General features: G+C 46.7%; 1 protein-coding gene and 1 non-coding gene across 4 annotated transcripts in view; one reads left to right on the top strand and one right to left on the bottom strand.

The window, feature by feature from the left end:
* The window catches only part of LOC100087236 (nodal modulator 3), a 55,512-nt gene that overhangs the window by 26,282 nt on the left and 10,730 nt on the right, over positions 1-18,500 (top strand). For all 3 annotated transcript variants that reach the window (XM_029058224.2, XM_029058223.1, XM_029058222.1), the window contains exons 16-28: positions 1,299-1,386; positions 2,370-2,433; positions 3,792-3,887; positions 7,718-7,933; positions 8,032-8,114; positions 9,525-9,684; positions 9,854-9,980; positions 11,031-11,144; positions 12,124-12,251; positions 12,958-13,099; positions 13,828-13,911; positions 15,494-15,604; positions 17,972-18,073. In XM_029058224.2, the coding sequence (XP_028914057.1) occupies positions 1,299-1,386; positions 2,370-2,433; positions 3,792-3,887; positions 7,718-7,933; positions 8,032-8,114; positions 9,525-9,684; positions 9,854-9,980; positions 11,031-11,144; positions 12,124-12,251; positions 12,958-13,099; positions 13,828-13,911; positions 15,494-15,604; positions 17,972-18,073 (1,515 nt within the window). The remainder of the gene's footprint in view (positions 1-1,298; positions 1,387-2,369; positions 2,434-3,791; positions 3,888-7,717; positions 7,934-8,031; positions 8,115-9,524; positions 9,685-9,853; positions 9,981-11,030; positions 11,145-12,123; positions 12,252-12,957; positions 13,100-13,827; positions 13,912-15,493; positions 15,605-17,971; positions 18,074-18,500) is intronic.
* LOC114809626 lies at positions 3,230-3,367 on the bottom strand. Its single transcript, XR_003757402.1, has one exon. It is a non-coding gene; the product is annotated as a small nucleolar RNA SNORA7 (small nucleolar RNA).

Genomic DNA, 18,500 nt, shown 5'->3' with positions numbered 1-18,500 from the left:
CATAGTAAGTGCTCAATAAATGCTATTGGATGAGTATGAGAGTATTAGGTCCAGGTCTCTGCCTGATTTTGGAACCCTGGAAAATTCATTTTCTTCCCTTTCCCTAACTGTCATGTAGGGGTAATCATCCAATCAATCAATCAGTGGTATTTATTGAAAGCTTACTATGTACAGAGCACTGTACTGAGCGCCTGGGAGAATACAACAGAGGTAGCAGATGGGTTCCCTGCCCGTTAAGTTCCTACCATCAGAGGGATGTCAGTTAATCAGTCTTGGCCTTTATTGAGCGCTTATTGCGTGAAGAGCTGTGTACTGTGGGCTTGAGAAAGTACAACAGGGTTAGTAGACAAGACTTCTGTGGAATTAGTTGTTTCACGCATATTCCAGTTACCCCTTTTTCTCATGTACTATTTATTTGAAAGGATTAAGCATCTCTCTATGGTATCGCGAAAACGAACGAGATAATGAGAATATATCATTTTGTGCCCTTCAGAAAACGGACATCACAGTTAATTCAAACTATAATTATCTGGTTCTGCCTACTGTGCGTCAGTGGCTACTTTTTGAAAATACTTAAGCAGTTGTTCCCCTCGATTGGTGCAGGTTTATACTTTCCCAGTACATTATGCTGAAAGAACTGACTCCCGGAGTGTGTATTTTCTCCTTTCGACGAGCAAGTCATCTTTCGCTTTGTTAGTACGAAATGGGGAGACGTTGAGAGGCCATGACGATGTTTGTTTCTTTGATTAGCTCCAGCCTTTTTGTGGATGAGTAAACTGTGAAAAGCTAAGCTCCTGGGAAGGTGACTCTTATTCAGAACCTATTACCATAGGATCACAAGATGCCTGGAGTCTCATTAACCTGAATTTGACTAACCTTACTCCAGGAGGTGACAGCTTCCTCATTTTACATAGTGGGAACCTACAACTTGCTGTCGCTGACTGACCGGTTTTTCCAGATCGTAATAGGTCGCGGGAAGAGAATTGTAATTTCTGGTCTCCTGTTCTAGCCTCTTAATCGCATGCTCTCACATGATACCTATAAAACCTCAGAGAAGTCGCTGCAGGAGCATTCAGGTTGAGGAAGAGATACAGATGATCCAAAATAAAGACGTATTTTTGGAGGGAGTCGACAGGTGTTTAGCTTGGGTTTGACAGTGAAGTGCCATGGAGACTAATGAATACATTAGACGTATAGATCGGTGGGTGTCAAGTATAAAGGGTGGTATTCCTTCCGAGGTAACCGTTATTAATCACGTCTTGGTCAATCTTTGTCTTGGCTTTGGTTCCCCTCCCCAGGAATTTTATCAGGATGGAAATGGACCGGAGAATGTGGGAATTTATAACCTGTCCAAAGGAGTGAACCGATTCTGTCTTTCAAAGCCTGGTAAGTTTCAAGAGGATTGATTTGCAGTTAGTTGGAAAAAAAAAATCCCTTTTAACAGAAAGGTCTTCTGAGGATTGTAGGTGATTTCCTCCCCATTCTTCCCGTCGTCCTCCCGCCACTACATCCCTCTTTTTGGGTTGTATTTGAATTTCGTGTCTTACTTTCTTTGGTACTGTGTTTTCTGTTTATTCTCTCTTCCCTCCCAATAGATAAATAGAGGAATCTGGACTGGAAGGAGATTGTACTTTTCGTGCTTTTGTATTGAAGCGGAACTATGGCCTAGTTAACTGGTTTTTTTTTTCCCAGTATTTTAATTGTTCAACAGTTCTATAAGACTAGGAAAGCCAGTAATGGCATTAACCCAAAGGAGTATGCCTCAGATGAAGAAAGTTGGGTGATTTTTTGATCACTTTCCCAAGGAACCAGAGGCAGGGAAATTGATCCATAATAACTCAGATGCAAGGTGCTGCCAGGCATCCATATTTTGTTGACTCTGTTTAGAATCCGACTGTATTTTTGTGCCAAGTATGAAATGCACCCATCTGCTGAATTTTTGCCGTACAAGAATCTGCCAGGGCAGAAGCATTTCTTGTCATTTGTTGTAATGTAATGATTCAACTTTGTCTTTCTGGGAACCCTCTGGTCCACGGTATCCTGCTGGGATTTGACAGAAGGGTTCTGTCTAGGTAGAAGGCTCCACCTGCCTCTAAGAAGAATGATACTGATCCTATCTGCAGGCTTAATAAAGATTAGTGCCGTGACGGGATAGAAAGTTAATAAGTCTGTAGTCGAGTGAGTGCTTGGATTTGGGTATTGGACAAATGTCAGCTCGTGGGAATTATGCCTGGTTGGCACCTCCGGATCCATTCAGCTCCGCCTCGATTGCCGTTTCGGAGCTAGAGAAGCCGGCTTTGCACTTAGCTTGGTGGAGTGGTCAAGATGAACTTTGCTTCTGAATTTGACTCTCGACTTCCCTTCTCCAGGTGTGTACAAAGTGACCCCACGCTCCTGCCACCGGTTTGAACATGGGTACTACACTTACGACACGTAAGTTTGACCGGGTTTTGATTAATTTCGATGTGTCCCTAATAAGTCGTCAGGTCTGGAGAAAAGGAGGGCAAGGGATGAGAGGCCATTTCTACCGAGGCAGGAAGGCTTCAGGGAGCAGTTGAGGTTAGTCGTGAGGAAGTACTCTTAGGGTCTCGATGAGCTGGGATTACTTATGAGTTGTTTGTGATCTGTGAACAATGGAAGGGGCTTTTTTAGGTTTCTTTAAAGATTGCTCTTTGTCCGCGTTTTGCCTATGTTGGGAGAAGCACTGCTCTGGGAATCAGAAGAACCCGCTCTGCCAGGAGCTGGCTAAAGTGAACAGAGACCACACAAGCGTTCTGCAGTTCGTCGTACTTGGGAGCGTGATTGGCAGGAGTGAGAGATTGCAATCGATGCCGTCCCTAGTATTTTGAATAATTTGCCCAGATTCTGCGTTTTGACGTTAGATGACCAGGTCTCATCCATCATTCCTGATAGGAGGCTCCATCACCATCAAATGTTTGTGTTTTCTCTTTGGTTGTTTGAAAGTATTTTGGGCATTTGGCATCCTCTTTTAAGACGAGAGGTGATTCTTGTCTCATGCCGTCGAGTCGTTTCCGACCCGTAGCGACACCACGGACGCATCTCTCCCGGAACGTCCCGCTCTCCATCTGCAGTGGTTCTGGTAGCGGATCCATAGAGTTTGGGTAAAAATACGAAAGTGGTTTACCATTGTCGCCTTCTGCGCAGTAAACTCGAATCTCCGCCCTCGACTCTCTCCCGTGCCGCTGCTGCCCAGCACGAGTGAGTTTTGACTTGTAGCAGATGGGCTTCCACTCGCTAGCCACTGGCCAAGCTAGGAATGGAACAGACAGGCCTCGGCTCGACTCTCCCTCTCGTAGCCGAGACTGGTAGAGTGCTGGAAACTCTCCAGGTGCGATCCTGAGAGGGGAAGAGGTAATTCATCCAGAAGTAAAAGGAACTCACGTAGAATGATGATTCAGGGTCTTTCAAGCATGAGTAATAATAATAATGTTAATTGTGGTATTTGTTAAGCGCTTAATATGTGCCAGGCATTATATTAAACGCTGGGGTAGATACAAGACAATCAGGGTGGGCCCAGTCCCTGTTCCGCATTGGACTTACACTACTTCCCTGTATCTAACCCCAGTGCTTAGAACAGGGTTTTCCTTCATTCAGTCGTATTTATTGAGCTCTTACTGGGTGCAGAGCACTGTACTAAGTGCGTGTTTGGCACATAGTAAGCGCCCAACAATTACTGTGGTGGTTATTGCTGTAAGACTGAGAAAAGGTGGGTATTTTTTGGACTGCATTAAGTAGCGCCAACCTGGTTCGTCTTTCTTCTTGGGTTTCAGGTCCTCGCCCAGCATCTTAACGCTGACGGCCATTCGTCACCACGTCCTTGGAACTATCACCACCGACAAACTGCTGGATGTGACTGTGACCATTAAGTAAGGCTAAAGGGATTGTTGATTAGGCAGGAGAACCAGGCAGTCCTTCCGTGTTTCGAGTAGGAAGGAAGCGAATTGGCAACTTTTATTCTAGGGTCGGGACATTTTGTGGGGAACTGGCAGGTTTCAAGCGAGAAGAGATCACTTGCCTTTAGCTCTGAAGAGGTGAAGAATTGTCTTGGAAAATTAAAGGGTAGAATTTTGATAGCAGAAGTGATTTTTCTCCAGTTCGGTGTTATGCCCATTGCCCCCAGCACCTTGCACTGCCTCCATCCAAAAAGGGGGAAAAAAAAAAAGGTTTGATAACGTCCCTTGTTCTCATAGAGAAATGCACGTTTCTGAACGTTTTTTAAAATGCACCCCTTACTGATTTAAAGTACTGAAGAAGCTGAGGATCAGTCTGGCCTTCAATTGGACACCCTCGAAAACGTTTTAATTTTTAGGGTGACATATGTGACTTGTGTAAAGTTTAAATAGAGAAGAAAGAACCGTGTGAAAAAAAAAGTGAAACTTATAGCACATGCAAATTTATGCAGGGTGCTCCTGCTGAAATACAGTATTTTTAAATTTCAGTCTGCTGAATGTAAGACCATGCTGTGTACACGGACCCATTTAAGAGTCAAAATATTTTGTTTAAAAGAGAACTGCTATGCACATACTGAAGTTCCAGTGAATGTACACATGCTGATATGTTTAACTAGCTTTTAAGTCTAGTGCAAGAGACTTTCATGTAGAAGTTTTTTTAAAAAAACAAAACAAAATCTTAAAAAGGGCCGCCGAGGCACATATGCTCTCATATTTAGAATGCAAAAAGATTGTCTGACATGCGATATTGCTATTCAAGTGCCTCGGATTCTTTTTCTTTTTTGAAGCCAAAGATCAAGCAGAAAAAAACCCAATTGACTGGAGTCTTATGTTGAATGACAATCTTTTGAAATGGCACTTTCCTTTGATTCGCAAGGAACAATAGGTGTCTTGACACAGGGGCTTTTTTCCCAATGGGCTCCTGGTGCTTCTTGTCGCCTCAGGAAGTCCGACTACCTTTGTCAAAGCAACCCACAGTTGTCCGCTTATTCTGTAATAATTCTGTAGATATATTGGATCGTCCATGTTGAAAGTAATTCAAAAAAATAGATCAGTAATCCACCCAGGTTCCAATTTCACTCAAAACAAGTTTTAAGAATCCTAGAAATGTTTCTCAGTAGGAGACTCGTGTCAGTCCAAAAAGAGGACCAAAGGAAAAATAAAAGTAGTAAGTCCACTCTAGACTCTAAGATTCTCCTGGGCAGGTAACTGTGTCGTATTTTACACAGTAAGCACTCAGTAAATACCAGTGATGATTGTACTCTCCCAAGATTTAAGTGTTTTATGTCTGTTGCCCTCATATTCTGGTTTGAAGAACATAAAGGAATGTAGAATGAGGCTTCCTCAGAGAGATGGGTTATGCGCACCCGAGCACAGTCATCAGAAGGAGCTCAGATTTTTGCTCTGTGACAGGAGGCGAGATAAGGGTCGATGTTTCCAGAGATGATATTATGTCTTTGAGGGATTTTGGCACTCTTTTTTTTCTGGTATTTGTTAAGTGGGGGGTAGATGCAACCTAATCAGATTGGACACAGTCCAAGTCCTCCAAGGGGCTCACAATCTTAATCCCCATTTTACAGATGAGGTAACTGAGACACAGAGAAGTAAAGAGACTTGCCCAAAGTCATACAGCAGACAAGCGGCGGAGCGGGGATTAGAACCCAGGTCCTCTGGTTCCCAGGCCCGTGCTCTTGCCCTAGGTCACACCGCTCTTGTCAAGCGAAACTGGGATCTGGACAGTTGTCTCTTCGACCTTGTTTCTGTTGAAGAAGGTGTTCCTCTTGCAACCTATGTAGGCCCAGTAGCCATTGCTGTTGCCTTCATCTCAGTCATCCTTCTCTGCCTCCACCTCACTGTTCTTCCACACTTTTTACATCTCCTCACTCAGAAGACTCGTTAGGTCAAGGTGTTTTATAGAAGAGGGTGAAAAAGGCAAGAGGGAATGAATCGGGGAGTACCTCGATCCCGTCCCTCTCATCGCCGGCCTCTTGCCCATGTCCTGCCTCTGGCCCGGAATGCCCTCCCTCTTCATATCTGACAGACCATCACTGTCCACACCTTCAAAGCCTTATCGAAAGCACATCTCCTTCAAGAGGCCTTCCCTGACTAAGCCCTCATTTCCTCTTCTCCCATTCTCTTCTGCATCGCACTTGCACTTAGATTTGCTCCCTTTATTCTTCCCTCCCTAAGCCCCACAGCACTTAAGAACCTCCCTAATTTATTTTTATTTATATTAATGTCTGTCTCCCCATTTGTGCTGTAAGCTCGATACCGTGAACCGTGAATGTGTTTACCAACTCTGTAATATTGTTTCAGTGTACTGTCCTAGTACAGTGCTCTGAACGCAGCGCTCAATAAATACGATCGATTGATTGAAGTATTTGCCAAGAGAACCTTCGGCATCACGAACTTGTTAATTTAATGTGTCCCAAATTCAGTAGGCGCACGGATATGGGAGCCAGAGGACCACATTTCTAATCCCAGCTCCTCCGTTTACTGCTGTGTGACCTTGGTCAAGTCACTTAGCTTCTCTTTGTCTCAGTTACCTCATCTGTAAAATGAGGATTAAGATTGTGAGTCCTGTGTGGAACAGAGACTGTGTTTAACCCATTTATATTGTGTCTACCTCAGGGCTTAGTATAGTACCTGGCACGTAGTAAGTGCTTAACAAATACCCCCCCAAAACCCCCCCAAAATGCCAAATGTGGGATGGTTTTCTGTGAGAAAAATTTTCAAAATATAATGCACCTGTAAGTTGTCAATCATTCAATCAATCAGAGGTATTTATTGAGCACTTACCGTTTACCAAGCATTTTGCTAAGCACTTTGGAGCTTTCGACGCAAGAGAGATGGTAGACAGTGAGGAGCTTACATTCTAGAGAGGGAGACAGTCATTAAAATAAATTACAGATAGGGAAATGGGCGAGTATAAAGATTTGTCCTTCGGTGCTGTGGGCTGAGAACGGGATGAGTATCGAGTGCCCCAGGAGATTCAGATCCAAGTGCGTGGGTGACCCAGAAGGGAGGGTGAATAGGGGAAATGAGGGCTTAGTTGGGGATGGGCCTCTTGGAGGAGATGTGATTTTCGGCGTGTTTTGAAGATTGGGAGGGTGACGATCTTTTGGATATAAATGGGGAGGGAGTTGGAGGCCAGAAGGAGGACACGGGCAAGAGTTGGGCAGTGAGAAGGCCGGTTTAGAGGAGCAAAGTGTGTGGGCTGGATTGTAGTAGGAGATGAGTGAGGTAAGGTAGGAGGGGAAGAGCTGACCGAGTACCTTGAAGCTGATGGTAAGGAGTTTCAGTTCAATGTGGCAGTATGTGGGAGGTTTTTGAGGAGTGGGGAGACGTGGGTTGAATGTTAGAAAAACGATCCTGGCAGCAGAATGCAGTATGGGCTGGAGTGGGGAGAGACAGGAGGCAGGGAGATCAGCGAGGCGGCTTTTGCAGTAGTCAGAGGCAGGAAGTAAGTGCTTGGGTCAGCCTGAGAGCAGTTTGGACGGAGAGGAAAGGGTGGATTTTAGCCGTGTGCTGAACGTAGAACCGACTGGATTTTGTGACAGATGGTGCAGCTTGAACGAGAGAGATGAGTCGAGAATAACGCCAAGGTGTTCCAGGCTCTCTGATCTGGGGAGCCAGTTACCGGCCTCTACGAACCAGAATCCTCATCTGCGGGAACGGGTTGTGTGGGAAATCTAGAGAAAGCAGTTGGAGTCGCTCAATTTAGATCTCTCCTTTCTCATTTCCAGGTCTTCAATCGACAGCGAGCCTGCCTTAGTCTTAGGCCCCCTCAAATCCTTGCAGGAAATGCGGAGGGAGCAGCAGCTGGCTGAAATTAAGACCCGGAGGCAGGAGAGAGAAAAGAACGGCAAAGGAGAAGGAGGAGGCGGGACAAAGCCACCAGTCCAAGAGATGGTTGATGAACTGCAGGGGCCGTTTTTGTATGATTTCTCCTATTGGGCGAGGTACATTTGTTTCTTGTTCCACAGTATTGGTTTCAAGGTTCTTATGTTTCTGCTCAGAAAAAAAGTAATGGCCAAACTAAATGGCTTAATCGTTTTAGGTCCGGGGAGAAGATAACCGTTACACCTTCGTCTAAAGAGCTCCTCTTCTACCCCCCTTCTGTGGAAACGGTCGTCAGTGGAGGTAAAAGCGAATGCAAAGAGGTTCAATTAGGCCATCGGACTTACCGAAAGACGTGTCTGAAGGGTTTTTAACGTGAGCTAATATAATTTAGTGGCAGAATATTTAATCTTTGGCTCTGCAATCAGGTGTGCTCTAAACACCGTAGATTGATTGAAGTGGTTTAACCTTTCATGCAATTTTCAGAAGTTTCTAGTTGTGGAAAATAATTTTCCACTGTTACTAAATTAAGTGTCTCCTGAGTTCCTTATGTTTCTTATAGAAGTTTTTTAGTAGAACACAAAGGCGTATTTTAAATTGCGTAACTGCCGAACCTTTCAGTTAAAAGCAGTTTCTCTGAGTTTTACAGGTACCTAATACTTGGTGCCTTCAAGCGTCTGTTAGCATGAGTATTTTTTGAAATGGTATTTAAGTGCTTAGTATGTGCCAGGCACTGTACTAAGCTCTGGGGCAGGTACAGGCTAATCGGGTAGGACACAGTCCCTGTCCCACACGGTGCACACACAGTCTTAACCCCCATTTTACCGATGAGGGAACTGAGGCCCAGAGAAGTGAAGCGACTTGCCCAAGGTCACCCAGCAGACAAGTAATGGGGCTGGGATTAGAACCCAGGTCTTCTGACTCCCAGGCCCGTGCTCTTTCCACTAGACCACACTGCTTCCTACACGAATGTGGAAACCGTTAGCCCTCTGGAGAGGAAAGACCCTTGCACCCTATGGTGTGAACACAGTCTGGTCTGTAATCAATCAGTAGGATTCTGGGTCTACCTGTTGTGTGCGGAGCCCTGAATTGTTTGGCTGAGTACAGAAGAAGTAGATTCCAGACGTCAGTCAGTTTGCAGTCTAATGGGAGGGATAGGCAGATACAGAGCATCTATAAATTGTAGGAGCAACGGAAGGACAAATAGTAAGAGTTAAGGGAGGTGACTGACTATCTAAATTCTTATATTTATAAGTGGTAAGGGCGGCTTTGGGGTTGCCGCAACCCAAAATGTGAGCAGTTAATCTGGGAACGCCTCCTGGAGGAGAAGGGATTCTAGAAGGAGCTTGAAGACGGAGAGAGCTGTGTCTAGTGGGTTTGAATTGGGGAAGACGTTTCAGACCGGAAAACTCTCCAACCTTTCCTCCAGTATGCTGCTTGGGTTCCGGTTTCTCCGGCTATCTTGTTGTAAGCTCGCTGTGGGCGTCTACCAACTCCGTTATATTGTTCTATTGTACTCTCCCACTCGGTACCGTACCCTCCACACAGTAAGGCTCAATAAATCCTCTGGATCGATTAAGGTTTGAAGCGAAAAAGAGTAAAACTTTGCCAGTAGAAAGATATTAGATTTCACTGGTCATGTATATATTGTAGTGATTCTCTAGCGTTTAGAGAGTTTGCAGTGAAGTATATCTGCCCATTTCTCTTTTTCAGAAACCTGTCCTGGGAAGCTGATAGAGATCCAAGGAAAAGCAGGCTTGTTCCTGGAAGGTCAGATTCACCCAGAATTGGAGGGAGTTGAGATTGTTATTAGTGAAAAGGGAGCACCATCCCCACTCATCACAGTTTTCACTGATGACAGAGGCACTTACAGGTAAGAACCCGAGTTTGAAGGGCCGCCGTCTCCCTCGGCTGTAGGTTTCGCCATTCTCGTAAAGGCCACGGAGGCACAGACTTGCTTTGCCTTACTTACGTGTCCCTTGTCGGGGGGTGTGAAAGTCAGTCACTTTGCTTTGTGTTTTCTTTTGGTTTCCCTTGTGAAGTGTTGGACCCCTTCACAGCGATCTGGAATACACAGTGACCTCACAGAAGGAAGGATTTGTTTTGACTGCAGTGGAGGGAACCATTGGAGACTTCAAAGCTTTCGCCTTGGCGGGAGTAACTTTTGAGGTAAAATTCTTGGCTCCTCAGCACGGCCGCCAGGGCTCCAGTCGAACTAGATGGTCAGGTATTGGTGTGTAGAAATTTTGCCAGAGTAACGGCCTTCCAAATTCTCTGGTCACGAAGGGAGACCCGTTGCCTCGAAGCCATTTAAGGGCGCTTACTGGACAGGGCTTCACACCTTCACCTTCTAGCTACTGTTGCGAAGGTAAATCGTCGGGAGTCGGTGACAGATTGAATATGTGGGCTGTATGAGAGAGATGAGTGGAAGTGGGATTTGTGATCGTTATTAGTGACGGGAAAGACAGTGGAAGGAAAGGGTTTGGGTGGGAAGTTAAAGAGTTCTGTTTTGGACACGTTTAGTTCGAGGTGTCTATGGGGCGTCCAGGTGGAGACATCCTGAAGGCAGGAGGAAATACAAGACCAGGGAGGAGGAGAACAGTCTGGGCTGGAGATGTAGATGTGGAGATCGTCCACATGGAGATTCCAGTTGAGACCATGGGAGCAGATAAGTGGTGTAGGTGGAGAATAGAAGGGGACCCAGAACTGAGCCTTGAGAGGCCCCCCACTCTCAGAGGGTGGGAGGTAGAGGAGGAACCTGCGAGAGAGACTGTGAAGGAGCGGTTAGAGAAATAGGAGGAGAACCAGGAGGGGACAGGGTCAGTGAAACGGATAAATTTCCAAGGAGAAGGGGGGTGGTCCATAGTGCCGAGGGCAGCTGAGAGGTCTAGGAGGATTAGGATGGAGTAGAGACCATCAGTGGTCTTTGGTGGAGAGGAGTTATTGGCCACCTTAGGGCCGTTTCTGTGGAGTGAACGGGGTGGAAACCAGATTGGAGGCAATCAAGGAGAGGAAGTGGAGGCAGCGGGTGTAGACAACTCTCAGGGAGTTTGGAGAGCAATGGCAGGAGGGAGTCGTGGGCTCAAGGGAGGGAGGTTTTGAGGTTAGGGCATACATAAGCAAGTTTAAAAGTAGTGAGGAAGAAATGCAGATGTAAGTCCACCAGGCTTAATTAATATGAGATAACTTTGATTGAATAATATTGATATATCACCTCAGATTAAAGCCGAAGATGACCAGCCCCTCGCCGGAGTCCTTTTGTCCCTCAGTGGCGGCGTTTTCCGTTCCAACCTTCTGACCCAGGACAATGGCAGGCTGACTTTCTCAAACCTGGTAACCTACCCACCTATAATTCGCTAATGTTTGAGGGCTGAAGGAGGCGGAGACGTAACGGTCCGCTGTTTAGTCAGGATTTCAGTGCAGTGTCCTTAGATTCGTGGAGGATCAAAGTCAGTGAGTGTATTGTTCAAATCAGTATGTCACATTGCTGATTCAGTTCCATTGTTCACAAGCCTCTTGTTTTCTGGTCACCCATCTGTCAACAAGATGTGGTAATCAGTTACCCCGAGCACAGTTGCTTCTTTCTGTTATTTTCCATTGTTTCACAGCGGTGTTGCATTTTTTAATGATTCCTTTTGCTTGTTCTCCTGAAGTGTTGGTCATTTTCAGGTCTCTGCTATAGCATGTGTAGAACTAAACTGGAAAGGTGATTCACCTTTGACTCAGAATGCAACCCAGCAGGCAGCTATGGGAACCCAGGGCATCCAGGTTAATAGTTAATTCAGTTTCCAGACACTGCCTCTTTGTACTTTTCCCCAGCACTGAAAGTAAGGGCTTAACAACTGCCAAGAATAATAATAATAATAATAATTCATTCAACGAGAAAAAAGATAAAAAAAAATAGTGGTATTTGTTAAGCGCTTACCATGTGCAAAGCACTGTTCTAAGCGCTGGGGGAAACAAGGTGATCAGGTTGTCCCACGTGGGGCTCACAGTTTTAATCCTCATTTTCCAGATGAGGTAACTGAGGCACAGAGAAGTTAAGTGACTTGCCCAAAGTCACACAGCGGGCAAGCGGCGGAGCTGGGATTCGAACCCATGAACTCTGACTCCCAAGCCCGGGCTCTTCCCCCACTGTGCCACGCTGCTTCTCTAGCAAGGGAGGGGAAGGGGAGGTGGACGTGTCCATTTTAGACCCCAGAGAACTGGCACCATTGCCATGTTTATGGCATAGAGAAGGCCAAGAGACTTGTTGCTGAAATATTCTGTGTGGCGCTAAAGCATATTTCGGTTTCGTGGTGTCTTCTGACAGAGCCCTGGGCAGTATTACTTTAAACCCATGATGAAAGAATTTCGCTTTGAGCCATCCTCACAAATGATTGAGGTGCAGGAAGGCCAGAATCTGAAAATCACCATCACCGGCCACAGGACGGCTTATAGGTAAGTAGCGCTGGAGCCAACCAGATGGACATCCGGGAACGGGCTAAGTAGGTGTTACTGGGATTAGACCTAGAATAATTATTCTAGCTCTCCCTTTTTACGGTACTAATTAAATCTAGGATGGCAGGAGGAAAGGGCAGTCAGCAGTTCCCTGGGTCAGTTTTTGCTAAAATGTCTAATTTAAAAATGTGCCTTGGAAGAGCTTGCTTTTTTAAATTGGGTGGCCTGGATCACGGTGAGAGGAAACTTGCTTTCAGTGGAGGTGTGTGAGTGTGTTTTATTTACCATCGTTATCCAGAGGAGCGGGCTTGGAGATTGAAGGGATTCCCCAAAAACTGGATTTATGGGGCATGGGTTTGTCTTTCCTTTGGTATATAGATCACGATTTAGCAAAAAACAGCCTCACTTTTGCAGAATCTTTCAGAATGTTAACCAGAAATTTGAGGGCATGACCACTGGAAGTAAAACGGTATAAATGATTGGAAAGGCCAAATAGGAAAGAGTTGAGAAAGAATAGCTTAATTAGGATTTACCTGGGTTATTGGAAGATGGATTCCTCTCAATATGCCCTTATTTTCTAAATTATGCTCTTTGTCCCATGTGAAAACAAAAGGGCATCCGTCTCCTCGGAGGTTTTTTCACCATCTTAGAAAATCAGAAGCGCAGAGTGGTCTACTATCCTGCCCTTTCTCCTGTCTTTTGGTAGTTGTTATGGAACAATTTCTTCCTTAAATGGGGAACCTGAGCAAGGAGTTTCTGTGGAAGCAGTGGGTCAGAATGACTGCGGTATTTACGGCGAAGACACCGTAACCGACGAAGAGGGGAAGTTCAGACTACGGGGGCTACTGGTAAGCATTCAAGCCAGCGTAACTCCGGCACACGCTTTAGTCTGTGTATTCAGTTTACTGAAATGGTTGGGCATCAACTTTTGGCCGATCTTCCATTTTGTTTCCCTTTATGGCTCCGAAGTCCTAGTTGGGAACCTTAAAAAAAAAAAAAAGACAGCGCTGACCCAAATTCATATTCTTATCACTCTGTAGGGAATTTAGGCCTGGAGTTAGTTATGATCTACAGGGTATCTAGCACTAAAACCTGTGAAGAACGTGTGTAACCGGGCACCACGCCCAAGGAATGACAGACATTATCGGTGGGTCGTCGCAGTCGTAAGACGTGGGCGATATAGAGCAACTGGAACCGTGCCTTAAAGAGAAGCTCCCCTTTCCAGTGGAACAAAGCAGTGGATTTATACTTTCCACACGGCCTGTCTTGTTCCCTTTTCTCCTAACTCCTTTTCTGCTTGGTCTCAGTTATTAGTTCGGTGGCAGAAAAGCCACAGAAGCCCAGAGCTTTCAGCATAGTAGTAATTGGGAAATGGTACAGTGCCCACAGTGCAAAGTGCGTGCGCATCTGTAGACCATAAAATAAAATTGCCCCATCTCTCGCAAAAACTACAGAAACAAGTGGGGGCGGGGGGGCGTTGAAGGAAAGAGATGAGGGCTTTAGGTATTTCTGAGAGCACCTGTTTGCCATGCCCGTGTCAAGCTCCCTTTGATTAAGGTTTCTCCTTGGTTTGCAGCCTGGGTGCGTGTACCATGTTCAGCTCAAGGCCGAAGGCAACGATCACATAGAAAGGGCCCTCCCTCAACATCGCGTGATTGAGGTAAAGCGTTGAGATCTGTGTGCTGTCTGTGTCCTGGATCAGTGTTCTGTGTTCAGGGGACTCTTTGCGATCACATCATCGTCACCATAACGACGGCATTTATTAAGTGCTTACTGCACGCTGTGGGTAGACGTAGGATAATCAGGGGAGATCCAGGCTCTGTCCAACATGGCGTTCGCAATCCAAGAAGGAGGGGGGACATGGGGATTTTTTTATCCCCATTTGGCAGATGAGGAAACCGAGGCACTGGGTAGCTAAATATAATATGCCTGAAGGCCAGCGGTAGTATTGAGATCAGAACCTGGGTCTCCCGACTTCCTAATGATAGCAGTAATTGTAGTAATAGTAATCGTAGTATTTGTTAAGCACTTACTCTGTGCCAGGCACCGTAATAAGCACTGGGGTGGTTACAAACAAATTGGGTTGGACACAGTCCCTGCCCCACAGTCTTAATCTCCATTTTACAGATGAGGTAACTGAGGCACAGAGGAAATGAAGCGACTTGCCCAAAGTCACCCAACAAACAAGAGGCAAAGCCAGGAGTAGGAGCCGGGTCCTTCTGACTCTCAAGCCTGTGACCTTTCCCCAAGGCCACACTTCCTCCCCCTCGTATTCTTGAATGATTTGGAACCTCTGGAATAATGTTTAATTATTCTTCCCCCAAGGAAGAATAAGAGGGAGTTTAAGGGAAGCGGCACTTCAGCTATTTCTTCAGACAAGACACCGGAATGATTGATCTTCTATTCCCTCCAAAACCCACATCATCCAACCCCTTGTTCTCGAGGGAACTAGTTGAAAGCGGCTGCTCAGATCAGATTCAGGAAAGAGCTTAACTCTGAAGTTCTGGTTTAGGATGGCAAAGGAGCCCTTCACTTTTGCTGCGTGATTTCTTCTTATCATTAAAAGTCCAGGTTCACCTCTTCTCACTTATCTGTTGACACCCAGCAAAGGTCAATTGGCCGTCTGTTAGATGGGCAGTCTGTTGGCAGGGAAGGTCATTCTTCAAGCCGGACCGATTCTCCGAGGGCCACTACCTGCTTTAGCGAAGGGAAAAGCCAGGAATCATTCAGCGCGTGTCTCTTCCTCCCCTGTTCGGGGTTCGATCGCAAGTTAGGACATGGGGCACAGATCAGAGGAGAGGCATCTCAGCATTCTGTTTGACAGTAAACGCGCAATTGTGAGGGAGGAGACGGTGGCCCCGGATTGCCAAGTTCTCAGTCTGGATTGGGGGCTAGCAAATTCAGTCTTTGCCGGCGGCTGGGCGTTTGAAAAGAGATTCCTGGGATTGCGCCGCCGTTTTCCAAACCAGTCCGCGTTTACTGTCGTCGTGGCGAGTTCGCAACTTTGGCCAGGCTGTGGAGGAAAGCACCTCTTTGGAAATGAAGCAGATGCCAGGAGGGCCGTTAAGCAATAAAAGTTTTGTTCCCCTGTCGCTGTAAGCTCCTTGTGGGCAGGCTTCTGTTTCCCTTTCCCAAGTGTTCCCTGCGTACATTGCATTTTACTACTGCTGCTGCGGTTGCCGCTGATTGTACTGATTTTATCCAGCTCTTCCCGATCGTGTAATCATTCCTATGCCTGTCAGGTTGGCAACAGTGACATCGATGATGTGAACATCATAGCGTTTAGGCAGATCAACCAGTTTGACTTGAGTGGGAATGTGATCACTTCCTCTGAGCATCTTCCTTCACTGTGGGTAAGTCTGAGTCCACATTTTTTTTTTACCTTTATTAAATATTTGCCTTTCCTCGGCTTTCAGGTAATTGGGAGGCGGGTTTATTAGAGCCCATCTGGTACTTGTGGAGGTTCCAATTAAGTTTCAAACTGCTTATTGAAGTTGAACCTGCTGTAAAATGCTACGGTAGTTAAGGTTGAGATTTAAATAACGGTGATTCACAGCATTGTCAGAATTTTTACAACTGGGACTAGTTGCCGAACTTTTGAAATGAAACAGATCCAGTCTCAGAAGACCGTGTTTCTCAGCAGATAGTCTTCGGCCAGATGGTAAAGGGAAACTGCAGGATAATCAAAGTCGACTAGGGCCGAAAACCGCAAGTTAATTTCACGATGAATTGTTCCAAATTCGGCCTGCTTTCCTGGAAGAGATAAAGATTTGGGCCGAAATGTTTGCCAAGTGCTTTGAGATCCTCTGAGGAGTGTAGTGAAATGCAGAAAGGCCTCTATCTGAAGAGATGTGTGTTTTCTCCAGCTTTTGTCTCTAAGAGGGCAGGAGCGAGAAAGGAGAATAGTAGTGTGGGGCTTTGATGTACCATCGTTTTACCCAGTCTGTCAGTTGTATTTATTGAGTGCTTATTGTGTGCAGAGCACTGTACCGAGCGCTTGGGAGAGTACAGTATGACAATAAATAGACACATTCCCTGCTGACCAGGAGCTTACAGTCTAGAAGGGGAGCCAGACGTTAATCTAAATAGATGAATTACGGCGGGTCCAGCTCCACTGGGGGCAAGAGAGAAGGGCGGTCGTCTCCACGGGATTCTTAAGGAGGGGATGAAGCTGATGGCTTCGGCTTCGGCTTTTGAGCTCCCTGGGCGGCCCCAGCTGGCCCTTCTCCTCCACACTGGAGCCAGGAAGGACCCCGAAGTGAGCCTGGGGGCTCGGGCTGGAACCAGAACTCGGCTCTTTGGATTATTTTGCTCCCTGCTCACAGGAGACGCTCCGTAAATATGATCGATTGACTGTTTGGAAGAGAAAGAGCAGGTCCCAAGCCCCGGCCACTGTTTATCCCGGAGCGGGCTGGAATTAGAGGCGTCCGCCGCTTCTCCAGCTCAGTCACTCGCGGAAGTCTAGACTGTAAGGTCGTCGTGGGCAGGGGATCTGTCCGTCTGTTGTTCTGGTGTACTCGCCCAAGCGCTTAGCTCTGCACACGGTAAGCGCTCAGTAAATACGACCGAATGAACGAACCCCGACATCCGTTCCGCCGCGTGTCGCCTCCCACCCCCAAGAATGGCTCCCTAGTCTGGGATCTGTCACCTACAAGTTTCCCTCACCCTCATCGGGTGTGGCGTCAGGAGAGGGGTTCCTCCTCCTCACGGTCCCAGAGGCCAGCGAGGACGGGACGGTCACCAACTTCACCGAGGGGGCCCCACCTTCCATGAACAGCCGGGAGGAGGGTCCCCTCTTGGCGATGTGGGTGCCCAGACTCCAGAGCCACTGGGACCGCTCTGTAAATCCCCTGGGGCCACATGGACCGAGCGTTGCCTTCCAGCCCCGAGCCGTGGCCTCTTAGTCGGCCAGTGGCCCCGGCTCGGCACTGGACCCGCTAGAGCGTTTGGTACCTTTTCCCCTTCTCCCTGCCACTCTTTCCCTCCGTCTCCTTCTCCGTACCTCAGCTTCTCCCTTTTGTTCCCCCCGTCTCCTTTACCCATCCCCTTAAAGCTCCACCCACCTCATGGCCTTCTCCCTTAGTGCTCCACCCCAGGTTTGACCCCTTGTCAAAGCGAAAAGAGGGCACACCTGCTTTTATGGGACGCCTATCTGCGATGTCTTCGTGAATTTCGTCTTTCATTTAGCGTGATGCCTGACGCTGCTTTGCCCGATAGCCCGGACCCCCTGGAAGTGCTCTTCTGGCAACCCAGCTGGGCAGGTGCAGGGCAGAGCGTCTGCCAGGCCTCTGCTTGGATCCTCTACCCTTCCCCTATTTTCCTGAGTGTGGAAAACCGGCCCCTAGCCTCAAGAAAAATAAACTGGAAATCGTAAACCAAACTGGTTCTTGAAGCAGGGGGGAGGTTGCTCAAAGTAGAATCAGAGCACTTTTCAAGATTTAGCAAATATCGGGGGGGGATTACATTTGAACTGGTGAGCACGGGTCTGTCCGACAATCTCTGGCTTCTGTGAACTTCAGCTTTGTCCGGCCTCAGATGACCGTGTTGGATCTCGTAAATAGCCTGACTGAATCTGCAATTTTTTATTTGGCATATTGGAGCTTTTAAGGTGCTTTTCTTCCCTCGAAAATGTGAGGGACATATGAAGTATTTATCCCGTTTCCAGTTTAGAAGTGCTTCTAAATGCTTTCTTCCCTTCTCTCACATCTTCACCCTCACAGGTAAAACTTTACAAAAGTGAAAACCTTGACAATCCAATTCAGACCGTCTCCTTAGGCCAGTCTCTCTTCTTCCATTTCCCACCACTGCTTAGAGATGGAGAGGTAACGCTTATTGCTTTCTGTGCTTTTTAAAATCTCTTTTGGAAACCAAACGTAATACTAATCTGAGAATTTAACGTCACTTGTGAATTCCAATGTACTCTCTGTTAGCTTTCTCCTTAGAGAAGCAGCGTGACTTAGTGGAAAGAGCCCGGGCTTGGGAGTCAGAGGTCGTGGGTTCGAATCCCGGCTCCGCCACTTGTCTACTGTGTGACCTTGGGCAGGGCACTTAACTTCTCTGTGCCTCAGTTTCCCTCATCTGTAAAAATGGGGATTAAAAAATGTGAGCCCCGCGTGGGACAACCTGATTACCCCGTATCCACCCCAGCGCTCAGAACAGTGCTCTGCACGTAGTAAGCGCTTAACAAATGCCATTAGTAATTAATTAATGTCTCCTTCCTACCCAGCGAGGCTCGCTTTCAAAAGATTT

This window comes from Ornithorhynchus anatinus, chromosome 2, assembly GCF_004115215.2.
Source record: "Ornithorhynchus anatinus isolate Pmale09 chromosome 2, mOrnAna1.pri.v4, whole genome shotgun sequence".
NCBI classification, from domain to species: Eukaryota; Metazoa; Chordata; class Mammalia; order Monotremata; family Ornithorhynchidae; genus Ornithorhynchus; species Ornithorhynchus anatinus.
The sequence above is the reverse complement of the archived record's forward strand: the minus strand, read 5'-3'. Positions and strand labels throughout refer to the sequence as shown.